Source organism: Macrotis lagotis, chromosome 2, assembly GCF_037893015.1.
Source record: "Macrotis lagotis isolate mMagLag1 chromosome 2, bilby.v1.9.chrom.fasta, whole genome shotgun sequence".
Lineage (NCBI taxonomy): Eukaryota > Metazoa > Chordata > Mammalia > Peramelemorphia > Peramelidae > Macrotis > Macrotis lagotis.
In genome coordinates, this window is record NC_133659.1 from 318,406,987 (window position 1) to 318,430,542 (window position 23,556).

At 41.0% G+C, this 23,556-nt stretch overlaps 1 protein-coding gene across 4 annotated transcripts in view; it reads left to right on the top strand.

The window, feature by feature from the left end:
• The first annotated feature begins 20,284 nt into the window (after positions 1–20,284).
• The window catches only part of ACTR6 (actin related protein 6), a 47,370-nt gene continuing 44,098 nt past the window's right edge, over positions 20,285–23,556 (top strand). Inside the window, exons 1-2 of one of the 4 annotated variants that reach the window (XM_074226666.1) lie at positions 20,285–20,469; positions 23,111–23,228. In XM_074226666.1, the coding sequence (XP_074082767.1) occupies positions 23,175–23,228 (54 nt within the window). In that variant the 5' untranslated portion in view covers positions 20,285–20,469; positions 23,111–23,174. Of the gene's footprint in view, positions 20,470–20,765; positions 20,883–21,604; positions 22,055–23,110; positions 23,229–23,556 lie in introns of those variants that run through there. The other 3 variants (XM_074226664.1, XM_074226663.1, XM_074226665.1) reach the window with 3 other exon arrangements.

Below are 23,556 nucleotides of genomic sequence, written 5' to 3' on the forward strand. Positions count from 1 at the left end.
ATTTTTAAAAAATGTCTTATTTAACCAATTTCAATAACTTTCCATATTCCCATGTTATCAGTCACTCCTCAGACAGAAGTATAGATTCCTCTGTAATTTATGTCCTCCTCTATGAATTGTTTTGTTTTGTTTTGTTTCTGGTCCAATGTCACAATTTAGGATTATGCAACAAAAACTACTAACTTTTCACCCAATGACCCTTTGCTGAATATGGGCTCCAAGGAAATAAGTTCTAGAAACAAAGATATCCTAAAAAGCAAAAATTTTAGAACACTTCTTGTACTAGAGAAAAAAAGAAACAAGGATAGTATATACCTGTAAAGTCACTAGTATATGAAACTCCCTCTGTTAATGGCTACTGGCAGGTTCTCTGTATATTATAGACTGAGAAGATCCAGCAAAGGAGACTGTTCAGAAAGGTGGGACAACTGAAACACTCTAGGTTCCCAACAATCTAAAGAAGTGTCTCAAGGACAAGAGGGTAATTCTACAGTATCAAAGGTGCACATAGCCCCTATGGCTCTGTCCTAGGCCCCCTTCTTTTTTCTTTTTGTACTATTTCACTTGTTGATCTCATGGGCTTCCATGGATTCCATCAGCATCTCCATGTTCATGTGTACACACACATGTTTATATACATGTGCACATTCATATGTGTATTGCATTGCACATATATATATATATATATCTTATTTGTGCAAAATTGTTTGCATGTTTGTCTCTCCCATTCAAATGTGGGCTAATTGAGGGCAATGATCTTATAAATTTTTTATTTTTGCTTTTCTAACGTATCTGATACATATTTATCACTTAATAAATCCCTATACACTAACTCAGTGACTTTCTCCAGCAGTTTGAGAAGCACTCAGGGGCTGACAGTGGGATTTTCTCAGGGTTAGGCCATCATTGAAGGGCAAAGGAATCTTGCGAGTTAAAGAAGCTGTTTTAAAAAATGGTTGACTGAATGAATGAATGAATGAATGAACAAGACTTTGCTAAACTCTTGCTGTGTTCAGTTACTATGCTAAGCATTGGGGATACAAATACAAAAGTTATCTCAAGGTACTTATATTTTAGTAGGAGGGGACCCCACATGGAGGAATATTAGCCAGGGCTCAGTATTTTGGTTTGCCTCTGTCTGAGCAATGACTATGATAATGTGGGAATATGGAAGGATATTGAAATCAATTAAATGTTTTTCAAAATCAAAATTGCCCAAAGGACGATCAGCACCAGTGATGGTGAGTAGAGCCATAGTGGAGTAGATAGAGCTATCCATTCCAGTAGCAATGATGGTATTATTTTTTTTTTTGGCAAGACAATGGGGTTAAGTGACTTACCCAAGGCCACACAGCTAGGTAATTATTAAGTGTCTGAGGTCGGATTTGAACTGGGGTCCTCCTGACTCCAAGGCTGGTATTCTATCCACTATTCCACCTAGTTGCCCCAATGGAGGTAATAATTATAGTTCTAGGACTAGAAAACAATAGGTGGAAGATATTTGAGCCACAGCAAGGGTAGCAAAGAAATAGTCAGAAATAAATTAAGCCTGACAAGAACTTGTATAAATACAGTTGGGTCACCTGAGTCACTGCTCAGTAAGAGAATCAGGAATCATGGTAGAAGCTACTGAAGTAAAAGGGTGTCCAAGGTCAGTAGAAAGACAATTAAGGCAGAAAAAGATTAGCTGAAGGGTTTGGACAGCTAGGTGGTTCATTGGTTAACTGGTTAGACCTGAAGTCAGGAAGACCTGAGCTCAAAAGTGGTCTCAGACTTTTATATGACCTGGGACAAGACACAATCTGCCTCAATTTTTCCAGGCATAAAATGGGCATTTAATAAGCAGGGTTGTTGTAAGAGTCAATTGAGGTCATATTTATAAAGTACTTAGCTCATGAATGCCTACAACAGAGTAGAAAATGTTTGAATGCTTATTTATTTCTCCCCATTCTCTTTGAGATGAGAAAATGGGAGATATTCATTGATTTAAAGTTATAAACCAGAGGCCATCTTGTCTGATACTCTCATTTTATAACTTTGAAAAAAAATTAGTGTTCAAAGCAAGTTTGAATTGCCTGAATGTCCCAGCTAAGAATAATGGAACAGGATCCAAGTTCTATTTTGTTGGTTTTCAGGACTGGGGCCATGATTAAGAGGGACAGGCAGAAGCATTGATATTGTACTACTAGAGACAATATTCTTGGACTGGCACAAGACCAGAGTGAAATCACTTGCCAAAAATATTTTTATTAATCAAGAACAAAAGTCAGGGGTTCAAAGCAATCATATACAATTGTAGTTCTGATTATAAACATTGGGTGCCGTTATTCCTACAACTGACCGGTCAGCTTCCAGGAAAACCAAAGTTTTGAGTTTGGTAGCAGAACTGAGCAGCATAGACCATTGAATGACAAGTTGGTTCTACCCTAACATCGAAATCTTGTTGCCAAAATTCAGAGTACTGACAATTTCGTCCATCATGAGACAGACTAGCTCATAACCATAAAATTATCATATTACCATCCAGTGAAAGGTTAGGTAACGTTTTTTTTTAGGTTTTTGCAAGGCAAATGATGGGGTTAAGTGACTTGCCCAAGGCCACACAGCTAGGTAATTATTAAGTGTCTGAGACCAGATTTGAACCCAGGTACTCCTGACTCCAGGGCCGGTGCTTTATCTACTGCACCACCTAGCCACCCCTAGGTAACTCTTCTAATGAAAGATTATCACCATAGGATGATTAGGCTATTGAGAGATAGTATTGTGGATAGACTGTGTTGATCCTGATTGATCACCAGAAAAGTCATATCCTGGCTCTTTGCCCAGAGTTGCTGGAGCCTCACTGATATGGGAGGGACCCACATCCATAAGACCAAGGACTTCCACAGCATCCAGGTCATCACCAGAAGTCTTGTTTCCTATCAAATCAGACCACGGAGCAATGACAGTTCTGGAAAAGATAGCGAGAAGGATGTCCTTGCCCAACATTCCTCTCACTATAATCAACATGTCATGCCATTGATTCATTTGATGTGATGGTCTTCTTCAGTTATGAAGGACAACAGCAACAGATGAGGGACTCAGGGAAACTGTCATTTGACCAAGGACTCATAGGTAGGTAGTAAGCTGCAATTGTGAATCTGAATCCAGAGCTTGTGTCCTAAATCCACTGTACAGTACAAAGAAGTTTTAGTCAAAAGGAGGGATTTTTGTTTTTGTAGTTTTTAAATGTGGAATATTTCTGCCCAGTGAGAAAGTCTATGGTGTGACTGACTGTGCTTGTCAGTGCTTTGAATGGAGATGTGACCAAATTACTGTGATGTCAACATATTGGGATCTGAAGTTCATTCCATTGTACAGATGAAGAAATTGAGACTTACAGAGGTTAAGTGACTTGTGCAAGATCATGTCCCTGGTGCATGCTGGAGCCAAGATTTGAACCCAAGTTGTGGGACACCAAAATCACTTCTCACCCCAGGGAATGTTTTATGGGGAAGGGAGGGGTACCAGGCAATCAATCAACAAGTATTAAGTGCTTTGGGTTTATAAAGATAGTAAGGATAAAAAGGTGAAAATATTTCCTACCTTCATGCCTCCTTCATTCTAGATTTCCAATCCCTGATCATGGAGAGAAGTGCCAATTAGTTTGGAGACTGGAAGGTTCAAGCCTGAAAATGTTTCAAAATAGGCCCAGATGTTGTAAAAGGTTTTTGCCCTCAAAGGGCACCAAGTAGGAGAAGGGGCATGGCTAGGAAACAGACATGAAAAGATTAGGCCAGAAAAAAAGGGTTTGGGGGTTTGTTTGTTTTTTGCTTTTTTTTCCCAGACTATGATAATCTTGAACTTATCCTATGGGATGATGAACAGCAGTAAGGATCGAAGAGCATGCCTAACTTTAAGGCCTTCCAGAAAGTGGTGTCCTTGGAACCTTTAAGGTGCAAGTTAGCCCTTAAAAGACTGCTCAGGGGCTTCTTTGAAGAGCAGTTTCCAAGAGCACAGTGGAGTCAAGTAAAGACTTGAACAGAGGTTGAATGAGTCCATGGAGGATGAGGATTAAGTTTACAGGATGAGACAGCAGAATTGGGAAAGAGGTGAGATTTATAGTTAAGGGAAGGGATGATGAATAACAAGAATCTAGCAGGCAGGAGAAGACAAAGTATGTGAGCAGTATGTGAGAGGGTTAGAGGTGGGGGATGTGAGCAAAGTTAAGTAGTAATAATGGAAGAGCTGGCAGGATAAAACAAATAAGTCCCAAAGTTTCTAGTGATGACTTAAATCGGGGCAGCTAGGTGGCACAGTGGATAGAGTACCAGCCCTGGAGTCAGGAGGACCTGAGTTCAAATGGGACCTCAGACACTTAATATTGATTACCTAGCTGTGTGGCCTTGGGCAAGCCACTTAACCCCATTTGCCTTACAGAAACCTAAAAAAAAAACATGACTTAAATTTAAGGAAATGTTCCTCCCAAAATGTTAGATTAAATATCATAAGAAGGCATTGTCTTACCAGGATCTAGTTATCACTTGGATAGACAAAGGCACTGGGTCTGGGATTTCACTGGCTAATGGAACTCTAGTGTAAGAAATCCAGGTTTTCTCCATCTTTGAAATTTATAATCTTAGACATTTGCTTAGAATACTGCAGGACTAAATTATTTTCCTGGGCTCACACAGCCACTGTGTGTTACAGATGGGATTCAAACTCGGGTCTTTATAATTTTGAGTCCAGCTCTCCATTCACTGTGACATTCTGCTTCTCAGAATACAATGATGATGATGTTTGTCCTTCATTCTCGAAGAAGACCATGACATCAGGGAGGTGATGCCATGACAAATATGTGAATTGGATTTGAGTGGGGGGGGGGGATCTGTGCTAAGTCACCAGCCTTACTTTCTCCCCCAGGTCAGGACAACTGAAGAGGGCCCTGGATGTGAGGCAATCAGGATTTAGTGACTTGCCCAAGGTCACACAACTTGTAAGGGGCAAGTGTCTAAATTTGAACTCAGGTCATCTTGACTCCAAGGCCTGTGCTCTAATCCTTTATGCCATCTAATACCCCATTCAGAATAGACATAAAAAGAGGCATCTGAACCTCTCTATCAATCTCTACAACCCATGTTTTGTTTTTTTTTTAGGTTTCTGCAAGGCAAATGGAGTTAAATGGCTTGCCCAAGGCCACACAGCTAGGTAATTATTAAGTGTCTGAGGCCGGATTTGAACCCAGGTACTCCTGATTCTAAGGCCGGTGCTTTATCCACTATGCACCTAGCCACCCCTTAGCCCATGCTTTTTTCCAAGAGAATATAAGTTCTCCCTTATTTAGAATCAATATCCAGTTTAGAGGTCTAAGGGATTTGTCTTTTGGAGCTGCCACATTTTTCAGAAACACTAGATCTGTAGCATGTAGGAGGTCCTGAATATGCCAAGGACAAAGTCCCCTACCCAGAGCTGACATATTTTCTTGTTTGCATCCCAAACTCTGCTCCTTGTGTGTCCTTGGGAGTCAAGAGAGGCACCAGTCAGTCTGCGCCAGATTGAGAAATTGTTTTTGCAGCTACGACCTTTGCAGATAAGCAGACCCCGCTATCTTCATGGTCTAACAGTTCCCAGGGGAAAAGAATGCTGCTTTTGCCATTTTACATAAGGGAAAGGAAATGGACTGATCCCCTCTTCTCCCCTTCAAGAGGGGATCAGTCCATTTCCTTTCCCTTATGACTTCCCCTTATCCCTGTAACTTAAATACTGGGACTTTCCCTGTACCCCCCCCCCCCCCATCCAGGTTCCTTGGCAAAGGGAGTTTCCACATACATATGTCTTTCTCTTCAATAATCCAGTTAAAATATGTCTTTTGACTTAACCCCATTTGCCTTGTCTTTGTCTTTTGGGCCAATGATATTGTTTTTGGTGAATAAAGGCACAGAGATAGGATAACTGGTTGTGGTTGAGCTACAATGATGCTACAATTTTTCAAGGTGTGGCCCAGAGATCTTGAGGGGTGGGAAACTGGGAGGAATGAGATTAAAACTATTTTCATAATAATGCTAAGCCACTTAAATATCTAATAAGGTTAATATTAACACTCTTAACTCATAAAAATAAATATAAATTCTTTGGGGTGGGGAGAGGTCTTCGATAATTTTTAAGAGTGCAAAGGGATCCTAAGGCAAAAATCTCTGGAGAAGCACTTCTCGAGAACCCATTTGCTCCTGTTATTTATTGAGGATTACTGATTTTGAACCTGTCCTCAGAATGATTTGTGGTTTATTGTCCTTTCAATAATCCTTCTCAGAAGATGAAATACCTCATTTTTCTCTTTCTTTCTCATTTAAATCAATAATAATAATAATAAACATATTCATTATAATTAGCATTTAAATGGCACTTGTAAATGTAGCCTGGGTTTCTCTGAGTACAGGAAGTTACTTTTACTTGGCTGCCTACAAACCTTGCCCAGGGCTTCACAAATATTATCTCATAATAACCGTAGGAGGCAGGATCTATTATTATACTCATTTTACAGATAAGAAAACCAAGGCAAACAGAGATTAAAGGACTTGACCAAAGTCACATTGCTTTTAAGGTCTGAAAATAGATTTAAACTCAGCTTTAATTTAATCTACCCATCCCTGTGATTATAAACATGATCAAGTCTCCTCCTCCTAAAAATTAAGTCAAATGTCTCCCTTAACGCAATTATTTCATTCTCTTTGACTTCACTGATGACTTCTTGGAATGGCAAAACACTCAAGTGCAGCACCAAACATTGTGCTAGATGTTGGGGAGACTCATAGAAAAATAAGTCAGGCTCAAGACCTTCCCTTCTAATTAGGGGAGATACCACAAGCTGGTCCACACTATTCATCAGAAGTATCCAACTCAGGTTGGAAAGGAGACCACTAAACCATCCCTGTGTCCATATTGCTCTCCAGAATGGTTGGATCAGTTCACAATCAAGAGTAATACCTTTTTATCAATTCTCATCTTGAAGGATTTAGTATTATCAGTCACAAGTATACTTACTTTATTTTTATTATTTATTATAGTTTTTTTTATCTTTTTCAATTATATGTCAAGAGTTCAACATTCATGTTTTATAAGATTTTGAGTTTTAAATTTTTTTCTCCCTTTGTCTCCTCCCCTTTCCAAGATGGCAAGCAGACTGATATAGATTATACATGTGTAATTCTGTAATATATTTCCATATCAGTCATGCTGTGAAAAAAGATCAAAATGAAAAGGAAAAACTATGCAAAACAAAAAAATATGAAAATGTTATATTTAATCTTGTATTCAGACTCCATAGTTCTTTCACTGGTTGTGGATAGTATTTTTCATCATGAATCTTGGATGAAGATGGGACTGAGTTCTGAGTTTGGGAATGCTTGTAAATAACTAGTTTGTTTGGTGGCCAAGTCTGGGATGTAGACAAAGTTGCTCTTTATTTATTTTTTTGTTTCTGAAAAAGCTGGGAGTCACACCACGTTGATTGTGAATTATGGGGGAACACAATGGCTAGGGATGACTTGGGGAATTTATCAATAAACAGGATCAGGCAACTGTTCAATAGTGCCCTCTGGTGGTTAAATACAAGAGCAATATCTTTTTAATTTTACTTTTACAATTACACATCATTAAAGGTTTCCAACACTCATCCACTTGTATATTTTTGTTACATATTTCTACCATCCTCCCTTCTCATCCTCCTCTCCAAAGTGTCAAATAGTTTAGTCAAAGTTGTATATATTTGTGTTTGACATGTATATATATTAGTCATTTTGTGAATGAGGAATTAGGACTAAGAGAAAAGAAAGAAAACCATGAGATAGGAAGGAAAAACAGATGAGTTTTTTTTAAGTCAATATAGTATCCATTCAAATTCTGTTGCTTTTTTTTGTCTTGGGTTTGTTTGTTTTTTGTTTTCCTCTGGATGAGGAAGATGTTGTCCATAAGAGATCTCCCAGGTTGTCCTACCTAGATCTCTGAAACGTTGGGAGGAGCTGCATCCAACACACTTGGTCAGCTCATTTTGTATTCAATATTCTACTCCTTTGCTCAACATCAGTTTGTGTAATTCTTTCCATGTTTCCCTATATTCTGACCATTCTTGCTTTCTTGTAGAAATATATAATTAATATATAGAATATATACTATAATATATAATAGATACTATATAATATATATAGAAATAATACTCAATAACATTCATATACAACTTGTTCAGCCTTTCTCCAATGCATGGACATACCCTCATTTATCAATTCTTTGTTCCTACAAAAAAGCTGCTATAAATATTTTTGAATAAGTGGGACTTTATCCAATTTTTAAAAATTTCTTTTGGATATAGGCCTTAGTAAAGGAATTTCTGGGTCAAAGGGTATGATCAATTTTAGTGCTCTTTGGGCATTGTTCCATATTGCTCTCCAGAATGGTTGGATCAGTTCACAATCAAGAGCAGTACCTTTTTTATCAATTCTCACCTTGAAGGATTTGGTATTATCAGTCACAATTAGATTATAAATTCCTAGGGGAGAAGGACCAAGTTTTATTTAACTTCATACCTTTCCCAGGGGATAACAGTTGTTTGCATTTAGAAAGTACTTAAAAATAATTGGTTAATTTAAGAGTAAGTATGGTGGAATGTGTAGAGAGCTAGCATTAAAATTAGCAAGAGCCAGAGCTGGGTTCAACCCTAGCTTTGACACATCCAGACCAATTAGCAAACCAATTAGCCTTGGGGCCAGAGGTCTGGTAAAGAGATGAAGACCAGGAAGAGACGAGGAGTGTGAGGTGAGAGTTGAGGTGAATTTTTTTCAAACAAAAAGGACACACAGAATGGCCATTAACATGGAGGCAAACAAATTTCATCTTCCGCACATAGTCCATATCAGCCTGGATGCTTACCAGAACCAGATTAAAATGTAATTGAGAAATATTTAGCAAAATAAATAAAAATACAATAGAACACAATAATGTTAAAAGGTGTTTTTCTAAATCAATTTGCAGCTGCAGAGATCCTTGTGTATGGTTTAGTGACCTCATTTCTATTTGATTTTTTTTTTTATACTCCTACTTAAGGGAATTCTCCAATAGAAATTGTAGGTAGATGGAGCTTGCTCCACAGAGAGTTCCTCAAACCAATGATATAACTAGTCTATATTCTATATTTTAATTGTTCGTCATTTATTCGTGAACTTTTCTCTCGATTTATGTAACACTGTAGGATCATGATGTTCTTCCCTTTTTCCTTCTCTTCTAGCTTCCTGCTTTTTCTTTCCTCTCCCATCTCCCTAAATGTTGGCATAAAAAGGCTTTCATTAATAGTTTTCTCTTCATACCTTCAGCATCTCCCTTCTATGTTGCTCTCCATCTCCAGGAAGCACTGGCCCCGTTTCCAAAGGCCAGGAAGACATATCCCTCTTAATGTTCTGCTGGTCTTTCAATCCCTCAATCAAACTTTCTTTTCTCTTAGTCTATTCCCTCCCTTAATACATGAGTAACTTTCCAATGTGACTTTTCTTTCTTCACTAATGGAAACATTCATGGTCCCAGTCGTCAATGTTTGAAATTATACAAGTGTTATCTATCTGATACCTCTTTTTTTCCTAAGACCCACAATCCAGTCCCTTAAGTTTGTAGATTTTCCCTTGCAATTCCTCTCATATCTGTCCTTTTTTCATTCCCACTGATCCTATAAAAGCAGATCTTCATCACCTCTGAGCTGGGCTATCTGTGACCAGGCCAGCTAAACTCTGACCTCTGCGATGCCCTCCATGATGCCTGGCATTTGTGGTTCTTTATCCACATCTTAGGATGAATAGAAAGGGATCCTTGGAATTTTGGAACTACAAGTATCATTCTACCTTCCGCTAAAGAATGTAAGAGAATTAAAAATATGTTATAAAATACAATGAGGCATGTACATGTTTACACATCTTTATTAACAAGGATAGCCTCTCTCTTCAGTTAGTATCTTTGTGTGTGGAAAATTTAATCCCTTCACTGAGGAATCTGAGCTAGCAATTCCCAGGAAGAATCCAAAGGAACAGGCTTCCAGCCAAGATGGTGGAGAGAAGCCAGGCACTGCACTAAGGTCTCCTGGTCTTCCCTCACATATAATAGGAAACAAACCTATGAACAGAAATTCCATTGACAAAACCCAGAAAAAGAAGTGAGGAGAAGAACATCTACCCCAAGGTCTTTCTAAGGGGACCATGGGTGAGCTGGGCACAGAGAGCAGTCAGTCAGCACAGGGGCTGGGTGAGACCGGGATTGGCCTGGGATCAGTTGCAGAGGCCTTGACCTTGGGGGCTGCAGTCCAAGAGCTGACTAGGGTGCAGAGACGTGGGCTGTGGGATTGAAGGTCTGGGGCGCTCCGGCGGGGCAAGAGTGAGTTCCAGCAGGAGAGTTGCAGACATGGATTTGGGCTCTGGTCTGGAGAGCCTCAGACTTCTTAGTTTACTTCAGCAGAGTCCTCTTTCCAGAACAAACACAGTAACAGCACCCCCCCACCCAGGCTCAGGTGTGGGCAGCAGAGCTCCCTCAGCTGAATAGGGAGAATCATTACCTTACCCCAGGGTCCAGTCCACATGGTACAAAGATAACAGCATCTGCAGCCCTGCCCATCCCCCTCCAGGACAAAGGAGAGGGCCTCAAGTGAAGGTCCGGACACCAGAGAAAGCAACCAGCTCCCCTTCTGGTGGCCCACGTGGAGTTAGTAAACTTAGTGAGTAAAGCCTCTAAGGATCCCAACAGCAAAGGTCTGTGAACCAGCCCCTCCTCCAACACAAGATCTCAGGAAAATGAAGAAAGGCCAGCAGAAGGGAGGACAATAGAAAACTACCTTGGAGACAAAGGCTCTAACTCAGAGGGATCTAGAACTTCTGAGAATATGATCTGGTCTCCAGCCCAGAAAGACTTCCTTGAAGAAATCAGGAAGGAGTTTAAAAATCAATTGGAAAATTTGGGAGGGGCAGCTAGGTGGCACAGTGGATAGGGCACTAGCCCTGCAGTCAAGAGTACCTGAGTTCAAATCCGGCTTCAGATACTTAATAATGACCTAGCTGTGTGGCCTTGGGAAAGCCACTTAATGCCATTGCCTTGCAAAAACTAAAAAATAAAAGTTAATAGAAGTAAGATCATACTGGTTTGTCTTTCATTTTGTTTGGAGAAAATTTCAATTGCTGCATTCCGTGGTGACCCATTTACTTAGACTGCTTAAGAAGAAATATACATGGTGAAATACTGGAACCATTTCTCTCTTGATCTCTGTTTAATGTTGAAAGGGTAAAATAACAGAAGGCAACATCAGCTTCTTTCTCCTAAACCCCACATACCCCAACTGGTCAGTTCAGAGGGTACAAATCTCACTGCACATTCAAACTGACTTAGGAATTACTGGGTCACAGGACTTTTACACATATCCATTGTGCAGAGAAGCATTTGTGCCCAAGTTTCAGGAGCTGTCATCACTGTATGCTCTAAGGAGTGTGCCCAGGATCTTAGCCTGCTAGAAACTAGTTTGGGGGTAATGGGGGTGGAGGGAGGGGAGAAGGAGGAATGGGGTACCTGTGCTGGGATTGTGAGAAATAAAACATACAATTTAAATGGAAGCAAAGTAAAAAAAAGAAAAGAATCCTAAGGATCACACTGCCTTCCTTCTTCCTGTTGTTCCCACAAAACATCCCATCTCCCAACTTCTTGCATTTTCATCAGTCCCTTTCTGGCTTCCCTGGTTTCCCTCAAGGCCTGGCTAAAGCCTGATCTATGGGAAGCTTTTTTAAATCCCTCTTCATTCTAGTGCCTTCCCTCTATTGATTTTTTTCAATTTATCTTATATTTATTCTGTTTGTAAATAGTCATTTGCATACTGTCTCTTCCATTAGATTGTGAGCTCCTTAAAGGTAAAGGCTATTTTTGCCTTTCTTTGTACCTTCAGTTCTTAGCACAGGGTCTGGCATTTTGAGAATTTTCTCACTCTTTGTCTAATAAAAAGCTCATTGAAAAAGTGTTTACATAAATTCACACAGGCCTTGGCATCACAGATAAGACCCTCTGCACCATCCACATTAGTCAAACTTGAATAAAGCAAAGGGCATTGTTTCGCTAAACCAGTTAACTGCCCTTAAAGAATTGATCAGGAAGTAGTTAGCACATAATGCTTTAGTGCACTTATCACTATCCTAGGATCCCTAAGTCAGGGATCCAATTATTTTCTTCTGTAAAAGTGAAAAGATGGGAAATCATCCTTATAACTTTGCCATCATCACAATCCAGGAACTTCTACACCATCACTCCAGTCTGAATGCAGATTTGAAGGTCACAGTAACACATTGCCATCCCCAGATAGCCATAAAAATAGTTTTGAATATATGTCCTTCAAGCATGTAAATCTTTTGAGTGGATTTCCTTTCCCTCTTTCTAGTGGGGCCTAAAGACTACTACACAATCACTCATTTGGAGAGAAATTTGTTGCCAAATGAAATTAAAATGGCTAAAGGAAACATTTCTCTTGATTTAGTTTCCTCATTTTTTTTTTATTTCCTTGAACTAAAGGAGCCCTTAAGTCAATTATTTGTAGTGAACAGCCCTTTTTTTACTACTGTAATTGACCTTTAATTGGTATCTTTTTCTCTAAGGGTCTCTAACCTCTCCCCTCCCCCCCACAGCGCCAAATTCGTATTTCTACAATATTATGGATCATATCAGTGCTCTCTTTTTTGGTAATCTTTTATGGAGGCTTATTTATTATCAATGACAGCGATTTGACACAGCAGATAGAATCCATGGGTATCAGAAAGACTCATCTTCCTGAGATCAAATCTGGCTTCAGATACTAGTTCTGTGACCCTGGGTAAGATCATGGAGTTAGACATGACTGAAAACAACTGAACAACAACTGATCTGGGTTAAATCCAGCTTCAGACACTAGCTGAGTGATGCTGTGCAAGTTAATTCGCTGGTCTCAGTTTTAGTTTCCTCAACAATAGTATTTATGTTCTAAAAGCACTTTCTTCCCAGGGATGTTGTGAGGATCAAGCGAGATAATATTTATAAGGTGGTTTGTAAATTCTAAATCCTATTTAAATTATTTAGGAGATCACATTATTATTACCCTCATTTTATGGATGAGGTTGAGGCTCTGAGAGATGGAATAATTCATAGCCATGATCATGTGGCTAATTAGTAACTGAGGCTGGATTTGAACTCAAATCTCCCTCTCTGCTCCAAATCTAACATATTCTTTACCTATTTCACTACACAGTACCTGCCAATTTCCTGGAAAATCAAACAAGTGAAGAACTCTGCTTCTGCCATTCACTAGCCTCAGGTAAGTCACTTTGACATTCTGGACCTCCTACATGGCAAAGAAAAGACTTGGAAGATCATTTAGGACAAGCAGGCATCATATTCAATGGGAATACATTAGGACCTTTTCCAATAACTAGGGGAGTGAAGCAAGAACTATTATTCAATATAGTTCTAGAAATCCCAGCAACAGCAATAAGACAAGAGGAAGAAATGAAGGGCAAAAAATATATAAAGGGAAAATAAAATGATATGATGGTATACTTGGAAAATCATAGGGAAATGGCAAAGATCCTAATAGAAAATGAATAACTTGAGCAAAGTTGGAGTCTACAAAATAAGGTCTTAAAAAAATCAACAGCAATAAGAACAAACCCAAGAAATAACAAATAGAAAGAAAAAACCCATTCCAAATAAGTACAAAATGAAAAAAAAATAGATCTATCTGGGGATGGATCTACCAAAGCAATCAAAAAACTTGCATAGATTCAAATATAAAGAACTAAAGAACAACTTTTAAAACTTTAGGAACATTTAGTGTTCATGACTGGGACAAGGCAATATGTCAAATGACAATATTATCAAAGTTAATTTGTACTTTTAATGCTATATCAAATAACCAAGGGGATAGTTTTAAAAACTTGATAAAATAATAGCAAAATTTATTGGGAAAATCAAAAGCTGTAGAATATCAAGGGAAATAACGAAAAGAAATAGGCACAAAGTGGGACTAAACCTTTCAGATTTCAAACTTTAATTTCAAGCAGCAGTCATCAAAACCATCAGGGATTGGTTTAAAAAAAAGACAGATCAGCCAGTGGAATAGGCTAAACATGAAAGAATCAGAAATTATGGAACTCAAATAACCTAGTGTGCTAAAGTGGAAAACATAAAATATTAAGGAAAAATCTCAATGTTATAAAAACTGTGGGGAAACTATAATTTGGCAGAAATTAGGTTTAGACCAACATCTCATACCATATTCTACAATACATTTTAGTTGAATATGTGATTTTAATATTAAAGATTATATCAACAACTTAATAAAGATAAAGTAAACTTCAATTACACAAAACTGAAAAGCTTCTATACAGACAATCTTAATGCATCTAGGATAAGAAAAGTGGTAGGATGGAAAAAGAAATCAATTATATACCAGGTTTCTTTAATAAGGGTTTGGTAAAGAGAAGGTATATAAACAATTTACATATATATATATATATATGTGTATATATATACATTAGACTAATAGTCATTTCTCAACAAATAATTGGTCAAAGGATATGAACAAACTGGGCTCAAAACATTTTTCAAACCTTTATAAATTCATAAAAATTACTCCAAATCACAAATCAAAACAACCCTGAGGTTCTACTTCACACCCTGCAATTTGGCAAAGGTGCCCAAAAAGAATGGCAATACCCAATGTTGGAAGGGTTGAGGAACAATAAAGTCACCAATACTTTTGTTAGTACCTCTGGATCATTTTGGAAAGCAATTTTGAACTGTGCAAATAAAGTGAATAAGATGTCCATACTCTTTCAACAAAAGTCTCCATTACTGGATTTCTGTTCCAAGATAGCTATTAATAAGAATAAAGTCTCCAAAAATATATTTATAGCAGCGCTTTTTGTGGTAGCAAAGAATTGGGAACAAAGCAGATATTCATTGGGAACAGTTACACAAACGTTGGTACGTGAATGTAATGAAATCTTACTGTTCTCTAAGAAATATGATTATAGAAAAACATGGAAAAATTTACAAGAAGTAAGGCAAAGTAAAGTAAGTAAAATCAAGACAAGTTATGTAATAATTACAACAGTATAAAAAGAAAGAACTACACACCAAAAAATAAAAAAAAGTGACTATAGCAGATTATTAAGATCAAGCATTGGGGCAATTAGGTGGAGCAATGAGTCAGGAGGATCATTTGTAGATCTGATCTTTGATACCCTTAGTCATGAGGGCTTGGCTTTCAGGGAGGGGAGGAAGGATACTGAGGATAACCATGACAACATACTAAACAGAAGAGATCAATAAAAACTTATTTAAAAAAAAAACTAGGACCAGACCTGTGAGTAGTCTCTCAACTTCAAGTCTGGGCAAGAATAGAAGACCCAGGTAAATATAGCATGGGGGAAGAAAAGGTGAGGCAATGAGAGAGTAATGGATAATTTCTGGCTAGCCTTGGAGAAGAGTAAGGGAGGCTGCCAGCACATTGAGTGAACCTCTGGCAGAGGATTTATGAGAGGAAATGAACAACTGCCATTCAGGATGGGCAGGCCAGAAGAGGTGGTTGCATCATTAGAAGGAATATTCATCCCCTTCTCTGTGCTTTTCAGCAATTTGTTTTTTTGTTTTGTTTGTTTGTTTGTTTCCTTTCCTTTAGAATGCGAGTTTCTTGAGAGCAGGCACTGTCCCCTGCTTTTGTTGTATTTATATCTCAGCACTCAGTATAGGCCTGGCACATAAGTGCCATAATAAATACTAGGGGACCTGAATTAAACTAAAATATTCAAGTACTGAATGATAACTCTGATAATCTCCTTTTGTATCAAGCTGTTCTACATAGGACCACAGCTACAGTTCTAGAAGGGAGCTCAGACATAATCTAGTTCAAATCCCTCTTTATACAGGAGATGAAACCTAGTAATAACACACCCAAATTCACATACAGGAGCATAAATCTAGAGCTGGAAGGGAACCTAAGAAATCCCCTCATTTTAGTGCCATCCACTCATTTTACAGATAAGGAAACTGAGATTAAGTGACTTGATCAAGGTTATACATATAAGTCATCTCTAGGGCAGTCTGAATCCAAATCCTCTGAATTGAGTTCTCACTCATCACACTGTGCTCATCTTCTATCAGTAATAGTTGCTAGCTGCAGTTGTGTCTTTTTAATTCAGTAAGACTACTCAAAAGAAGTGCTCAGAACAATAGAACTAAGATCACAACAGGATCACAAGCAGATGGGAGAAGCAGCTCATTCTCTTTATAAGCAGTCACTGGGGACAGATCAAGTGAGCTTTATAAATCATGGGCAGGCAGTTAATTATTTCTTTCTTCATGTCAATAATAGTAAATTTCCAATTAGTCAACAGTTGTGGCAAGGTGTACAACCACCATGAGAATTCTCCTCTTGATCTATTAAACATTTGATAAATCTTTTCAAATGTTCTAGCACACTAACAATTACAAAAGTAGATCTTAAAGGGAGGATTATAACTTCATGATTATAATTATTTTATTGCATCAATTGAAAATTATGACAAATAAAACCATAATAATAGTAAATGAACTTCTAAAACTCCTTCTGCCAGCAGCAAGACCTCCTTACTCAGTCAGTTTAGAATAATAGGTGTGGTTAATAATAGTCAATGAACATTTATCAAGATCTACTCTGTGCCAGCACTGGGGATTTTAAAAAAAGGGCAAAATACAAGTTCATAATCTAATGGGGGAAACAGGAAGAAAACCAATATGTACCAACAAACTATAATAGAGTATATAATATAGCTATATATATATATCACAATATGATATAAACATATATAACTATAATACATAATATAACGAATAGGTTATTATGTGCCCAGGCCCAAGTTCATTATCCCTCTCCTTTCTTGAGGAATTTAGCACATTTAAGTATAAAAGAAATCCAACATATAACTTTCAAAGCTATCCTGATTTTCTGTTTCTTCTTTACCTTATATGTGCTGTCTTCTGTGCATTTGGGAGGAAAATCCTTCACCTTTTTTTTCCCTTTCATTTGGAGAGGAGGAGGAGAAACCTTCCCACTAACTACCCCAACCTCCAATTTCAAGATAACCTCACAGGAGTTCAAAAAATACTTTCAAAAATTCTGTGGCATCTTTCCAAATCTAGCAGTTATAGCTTCAAGACTACTTTACATCAAAACTAGCCAAGACTGTACTGATTTGCTAAAATATGCTCTTTATGAAAACATAGTGACATGTGTCTTTTACTACACACACACATCCCAAGAGACTCATGAATGTATCCTTTTAAACTCTGGCAATAGTAGTCTAAGCTGTTTAATATAAAGCCTAATGAATAGGCAAAAGAAGCATTTCTTAAATGCTTACTTTATGCAAAGAATTGGACTAATTACTGGGGATCCAAATAAAAAAGTGTGAAGGTCTCAATGAGCTTACTTTCTAATGGGGATGATACACACATACAGAGGAGAGCTGAGCAGCAGGACAGATGGAAAAGCCCTTTGATCTATAGGTCACTATAGTTGATGCTCTTGCAATAGGGTTAAAGTGATTTGCCCAGGGTCACACAGCTAGGAAATTAGTGACTGAGGCTGGATTTGAACTCAGGTCCTCCTGACTCCAGGGCTGGTGCTTTATCTGGTAATATATTTTTTTAGAATTATTTCCCATGGATAAACAAAGTCCTTTTTTTGATGTGGAATTATTTAATGGCTTGGAAGTCAATGGGGCCATAGCACTTGCGAAGGAAGTTGTCAGGTTGCAATTCTAAAAGGGTTGCTGCTCTGGAGATCTGCTAAGGGGAATGATTTAGAAGAGGGATGTGGGAGCTGGGCTGGAAGCAGGGCCAGGTGTCTAGGTGGTGCTATTTATTTGGGGGCCTTTGTACATTGCTGTGATTCCTAACACTTGGATCTGATGGGAGGTGGTCTGTTTCCTCCTCCAGGTACCATGCTGTTCCAGACTAGCCTGCCTTTCCTCGTGTAAATATGGTTAAGTCATATCAAGAACTTCCCTAAGGACTTTTTCTAGAGGAGATGGCTACTGCTTCATTCACCACAAGAGGCTTTTAAAACTAAAATGATTCTAGTAATGATTAGAATAAAAAGCCCAAAATTGGGTGGAGAGAAGGCAGTTATCAATTCTCAAGGGCTCATTCTTTGCTTTTGCTAGTCCCTAACAAGATCAGATTCCATTGTGAAAATGCCACTTCCCAGCAAGTCAGGACACACTGCTTATTAGACTAAAGGTGATGAAAACTCAGAAGATCAGAATGCCTTGTTGCACTCTTATTTGTTCACCCTTATGAAAAGAAAAAGTCATTTTTGGCCCTGCCTCTCTCACACATTTTGTTCTTTCAGTTTGCTAAAATAAAACTTCCCTGAACAAAATTAATGGCAACCTAGATGCAAATAATTAAATTATTTCCAAAAAAAAAACCCTCCGTGGACCTCCTTTTAACATTCCATGGTAGATGCATACAGAAATCCATGACAAGAAAATCTTAAAATCAGTATGTCCCACTATTGCAAAGTTTCTCTCCTTCAGTTTTTAAGTATTGATCAAAAATTGAACAACACTGAACCAGCTGCAGATTACTATTTGCACCAGTAATTATCTCCTTTTAGGTTAGCTTTATAGGATCACAGATTTGAGCTAGAAGGAACTCTAGCTCATTAATTCATTAATTTGGGGGTCTGATCATCCAACAATTCCAAATTCACAAATATAATCGAGGTCACATCCATCATAAGGATATTGTGACTTTTTCAAGGGCATTTTAGAAGGAGAACATTCTCTCAGTCACCAGTCTAGGACCCTACCATCACATTTTTAGTCTGGTCTGACCAGTCCCTGATTAAGCCATGGTCCCATGCCACATCTGCTCATTGAGCTGCTGGGCATCCTGTAACTGGAAATTAAAGAGGAACCTTTGAAAGATGTTAAGGTGCATTAACTTATGGGTCCTTATAGATAAGGCCAGGTAGGCCTTGAGTTTTGCTGAGGCAACATTTGTTTTCTAATAATAAGAGAATGAGCAATCATTTCTAAAATTATGAAATTTGCTTAAAATTTGTTATGAAAATATTTATCTTATTCCATAAAAAATAAGAATTAAAAAAGAAAAAATTTAATGTGCAGGTCATATGAAACAGGATCTAAATATCACAGCAAATGTTAACTCATCTTGACTGTGTCATTTAGGGTGGTGCAACAAATGTCTGTTGTCTAGCTATATTTATTAAGCTCCTGCTATGTGTAGGGACCTTGCTAAGAATGAGGGAAAAAAAGAAGAGCTGTCAAGGACCATCTTACATTCTCTTTATTTTGATTTTTCCCCAATTATATGTCGTTTTCAACATTCATTTTTGTAAACTTTTCTCCGACCTCTCTAAGACAGTAAACCATCTAGATATATTCTAATGGGGAAAAAAGACATATGAAGAGGAAATGGGGGATCAGCATGTTGAAGAGACTTTTAGAAAAGGTTTACCACAAGAGAAGATAAAAACTCACCTGTGGGGTGGAGGGGACTGCAAGTTCCTGACAAAATGGAGATGATCAAAGAATGGGGATAGGATGGTCCTTTATTTCACAATGAACTCAGAGAATAGAAAATCATAGCAAAACAGATCAGAGGAAGTCAATATACAAGAATTTATATCAGAAAATACTGAATGAAGCGGTTCTCTCATTAGGGACAAGTTAACTCGGCTAAACAGAGAGAGAGAGAGAGGATCCTGGCTCTCTTAAGCGCTCTTGAATAATGGGGCTGGGAGGCTGCCTTTTCCTTCAGCAGCCTTTGCAAGCCTTGGCCTGGTCCATCCCTTCTCGGGGCTGGAGGCTAAGCGGGCCGGGGTGCTTTGACCGGAGCTTGCTTAGTCACCTTTCCCAAGGGGTTCCCAAATGGGGCCGGCTGGAGGCCGGGCTCCCTCGCCTCTTCTCTTCTCATTCAGGCCTGGAGGGGTTTCCGTGCCCGCAAGCTGGCATGCCGCCCGTGCTCGGCCTTGGGGGCCACCCCCTTTCTTCCTTTCCCACCTCCTTTGGAAGTCTCTGCTGTACAGCTTCCAACTCATCATTCTCGAGGCATTTAGGTGTCTTAATAGCCAAATGTAACGACGTTTTCTCCCTGGCCCTTCCTCGCCTTGGTTTCGGAAGGCCCGTTTTGTTGGCAAGGGGCGCGGGCGGACGCTCACGTCCCTCGTGTGGGGCCCAGCCTGGAGTCTTTGGTGACGGGTTTCAGCAGGGGGGAAGGTCAAGGCAAGGAGCCTGCCTCGGTGTCTGCTTTATGCCTGGCACTCTATGGGGCAGGGACACCAAGGCTGGCAAACTCAGACCCGCTCTCAAGGAGGTGGCAGTCTAATGAAGTCAGGTGCCAACGAAGCCGCACGGACAGGACGAACTGAAAATTCGGCCCGCGGAGGTACAAAGATGGGGGCGGCCCAGCGGCCTTGTTTCCCCTCCTCTCTTGTTTCCTACTTCATTTTCTCCGTGGCCACTGCGTCTGCCCTGGTGAACAAGGCGGGAGCAGACGCAGCTCGGCCGGCCCGGCGCCGTGCCCGCCTCCCTTCCGGCGCCCGCTCCGAGCCGCGGCCCGGGGGGTGATGGGACGGGGGGGGGGGGATGCGCTCCGGGCACTGCGCAGGCGCCGGCCGCCTGCCCGCCCTCCCCAGCCCGGCCGGGAGGGGCGCTGTGGGGCGTGCGGCGCCTCTTCCGGCCGGCCGCGGACGGCGCCTGCGCGGTAGCTTCCTCTACCGGCGGAGGGAGAATGGCGACGCTGGTGCTGGATAACGGGGCCTACAATGCCAAGATCGGCTACAGCCACGACAGCGTCAGGTGGGCGGCCGCTTCTCGGCCGGGGGTGGGGAGGGGCGGCCGTCCTCGGCGCCGGCCGGGGCCCTCGTGGGAAGCGTCCCCGAGCCTCCCGGCTGGGGAGGAGACGAGTCCTCCGCGGCCGCTTTGCGGAGGGCCCGGAAATGGGGGAGGGTTGTTGTGTCCGCGTCCGGAAGTCCCGCCTACGCACGTGAGGATCGGGGCCTGGGGCGCATCCGGCTCGAGTGACCCGCGGGGAGTGGCCTCGGAGGCCGGAGAGGGCACCCCGGAGCCCGGGGGTGAAAGGGGAGAGGTTACTGACCGGGAACTTCCGGTCCACTGGGGGGAGGGGATCGCATCCTGGCCCCGCCCCCGGCTGCTTCCCGTGGGCGCGGGGGGGGGGCGGGGCCCTGGGAGCGCCGCGGGGGGGGGGGGGAGGAGTCGGGAGGCCGCGAGTTCGAGTCCGTCCTCGGACACTGGCCCCTTCCGGAAGGACAGACATCTCATTTTTTGCACCAGGCAGAAGGAGGACCTGCTCGTGGATGGTCGAAACGTTTGGAAGCTCGGATGGGCTTTTTTTCCTTCCTGATAGAGTTTTGCCAGTTATCTGTCATGCCAGCTCCTCAGCATCCATCCACTCGGCTGCTTTCCCTCCCCGCCCCCCCCACCCCGGGCCAGCAGCCCGCTGAGCATGGCGCGGGTACCTCTGAGGAGTTAGGACTAAGGCAAAGAAAGGAAAAACAAGAGAAATGTTACACAAGGGAGCTGCGCACTCAGACGAGGCCGGTTCTGCTTTGTGGGTCCCTGACCCGGATGCGCTCCGTGGCCCGGATGCGGTTCCTGACCCGGATGCGGTTCCTGACCCGGATGCGGGCTCCCCTGGGTTCAAAACTAGCTGCTGGGACTACTTTGGAACACGCGGGACTTTTCCCATTTCTTATGATTTCTTCTGGATAGAGGCCTAGAGTTGACATCGCCGGGCCAAAGGACGCGGCTACAATGAATTTTTTAAAATAATCTTGGCAAAGAGTTGGAAGTTTGGAAACCTTAGCGTCTCCCGCACACTCGTGCTTGAGCGTTTCCATTCCGGCCGTGTGGTCGCTTACCATTGGCTGGACACTAGTTGTGAAAGTGCCCGAGCCCCCCAAGAAGGTGCGATCGTGAGGCCCGTGCCCCAATATCTAATCCCAGGTTAGGTGAGTGCTCTTGCAGTGTGGTGCACCACGCGCCTTAAGGAGAGGCTTAGGAAATGAAGAGCGTTTTGAGCAGAAACCTTGCATTTCATCCAGCACCTCCCCTTGCTAAATTTGACCACGGGCAAGTCTAAAGTGATGCAGGGCTTGAACAATGGCCCCGGTGGTATCTTTCGGTTGCTTACTGTGGGTGAAAGAGTTGGCATCTGGGAGGGGCAGGATCAGAGCTGTCCCCAAATACGAGGACTCTTTGCCTTGCTTCCTGGCCAGTGATACCTGCCATCGGCTTAATCTTGGAAATGGTCCAGGTCTTCTGGACCAAAGTAGGCTTCTAGGGCGTATGTTCATCATCTGACTCTTTTGGTTACAAGTGGCTGATGATTGCCAGGCATGGTGCATAACTGCTTCCACCATGGGTATCATTTAAAGCATCTGCTGAAGAGTTTCCTGAATGAAACTGTAGCTGCCATGTCTCGCCCTTGCTCTGAGCTTCTCCTACCCCTCTTCTTTCCCCAATAGAGCAGCTAGGTGGTGTAGTGAACAGAGCACCAACCCTAGAGTCAGGACAAGCTGAGTTCAAACGTGGCTTAAGACACTTGACACGGACTACCTGTGTGATCCTACACAAGTCACTGAACTGATTGCTTCATATCCAGCGTTCTCTCCACTCATTCTGATCCATATCTGGTCACTGGACCCAGATGACTCTGGAGGAGAAAGTGAGGCTGGCGACTTAGAACAGCATTCGCACCCAGATTCAGTTCACATGCTTATCATGACCTCACCCTTCCTGATGTGATGGTCTTCTTTGTGAATGAAGGATAAACATCACCCTTTCCCAGTATGAATGCTTTATTCGTGAGGCAGATTTTTGCTGACCCCTCTACCACAGGTGTTAAAATTTAGGGAGAAAACCCAAAAAATTCAAACAAAATATTATCAAAATTTTCCATTATAGGGTAGAATGTGGAATCTTCAGGGGAAAAACATGTTTTTCTGAAATTTTCCAGGCAGCTTCTACTTTTTATCTAAAGTGGTTTTAACTTTTTTCATCAACAGTGTTATTCCAAACTGTCAATTCCGGTCAAAAACAGCACGACTCAAAACCTTTACCGCCAATCAGATGGATGAAATAAAGGACCCTTCTGGACTCTTTTATATCCTGCCTTTTCAGAAGGTAACTACAGTAAATGTGATTTCCAGCACAATGGATGTAACTGACTAGTATAAATCATTTTTCCATTGATGAGGCTGGCAATTGTCACTGGAGCAGGTTTCAACCTTCTGTGTCCTTCCATCTTGATCAAGTCTTAGCACATCTTGTAAACAGTCCACATGAAGCAAGAGTTCTGTACCTTCGTGTCTTGAACCCCTTTGGCTGAGACTGTTCAAAGCTCTGGACCCTTTCTCAGGATCCTGTTTTTAGATGCATGAAATAAAAAGCATAGGGTTACAAAGGATATCAAGAAGGCTAAAATATAGTTCTCAGAAAAATTTTAAAAAAT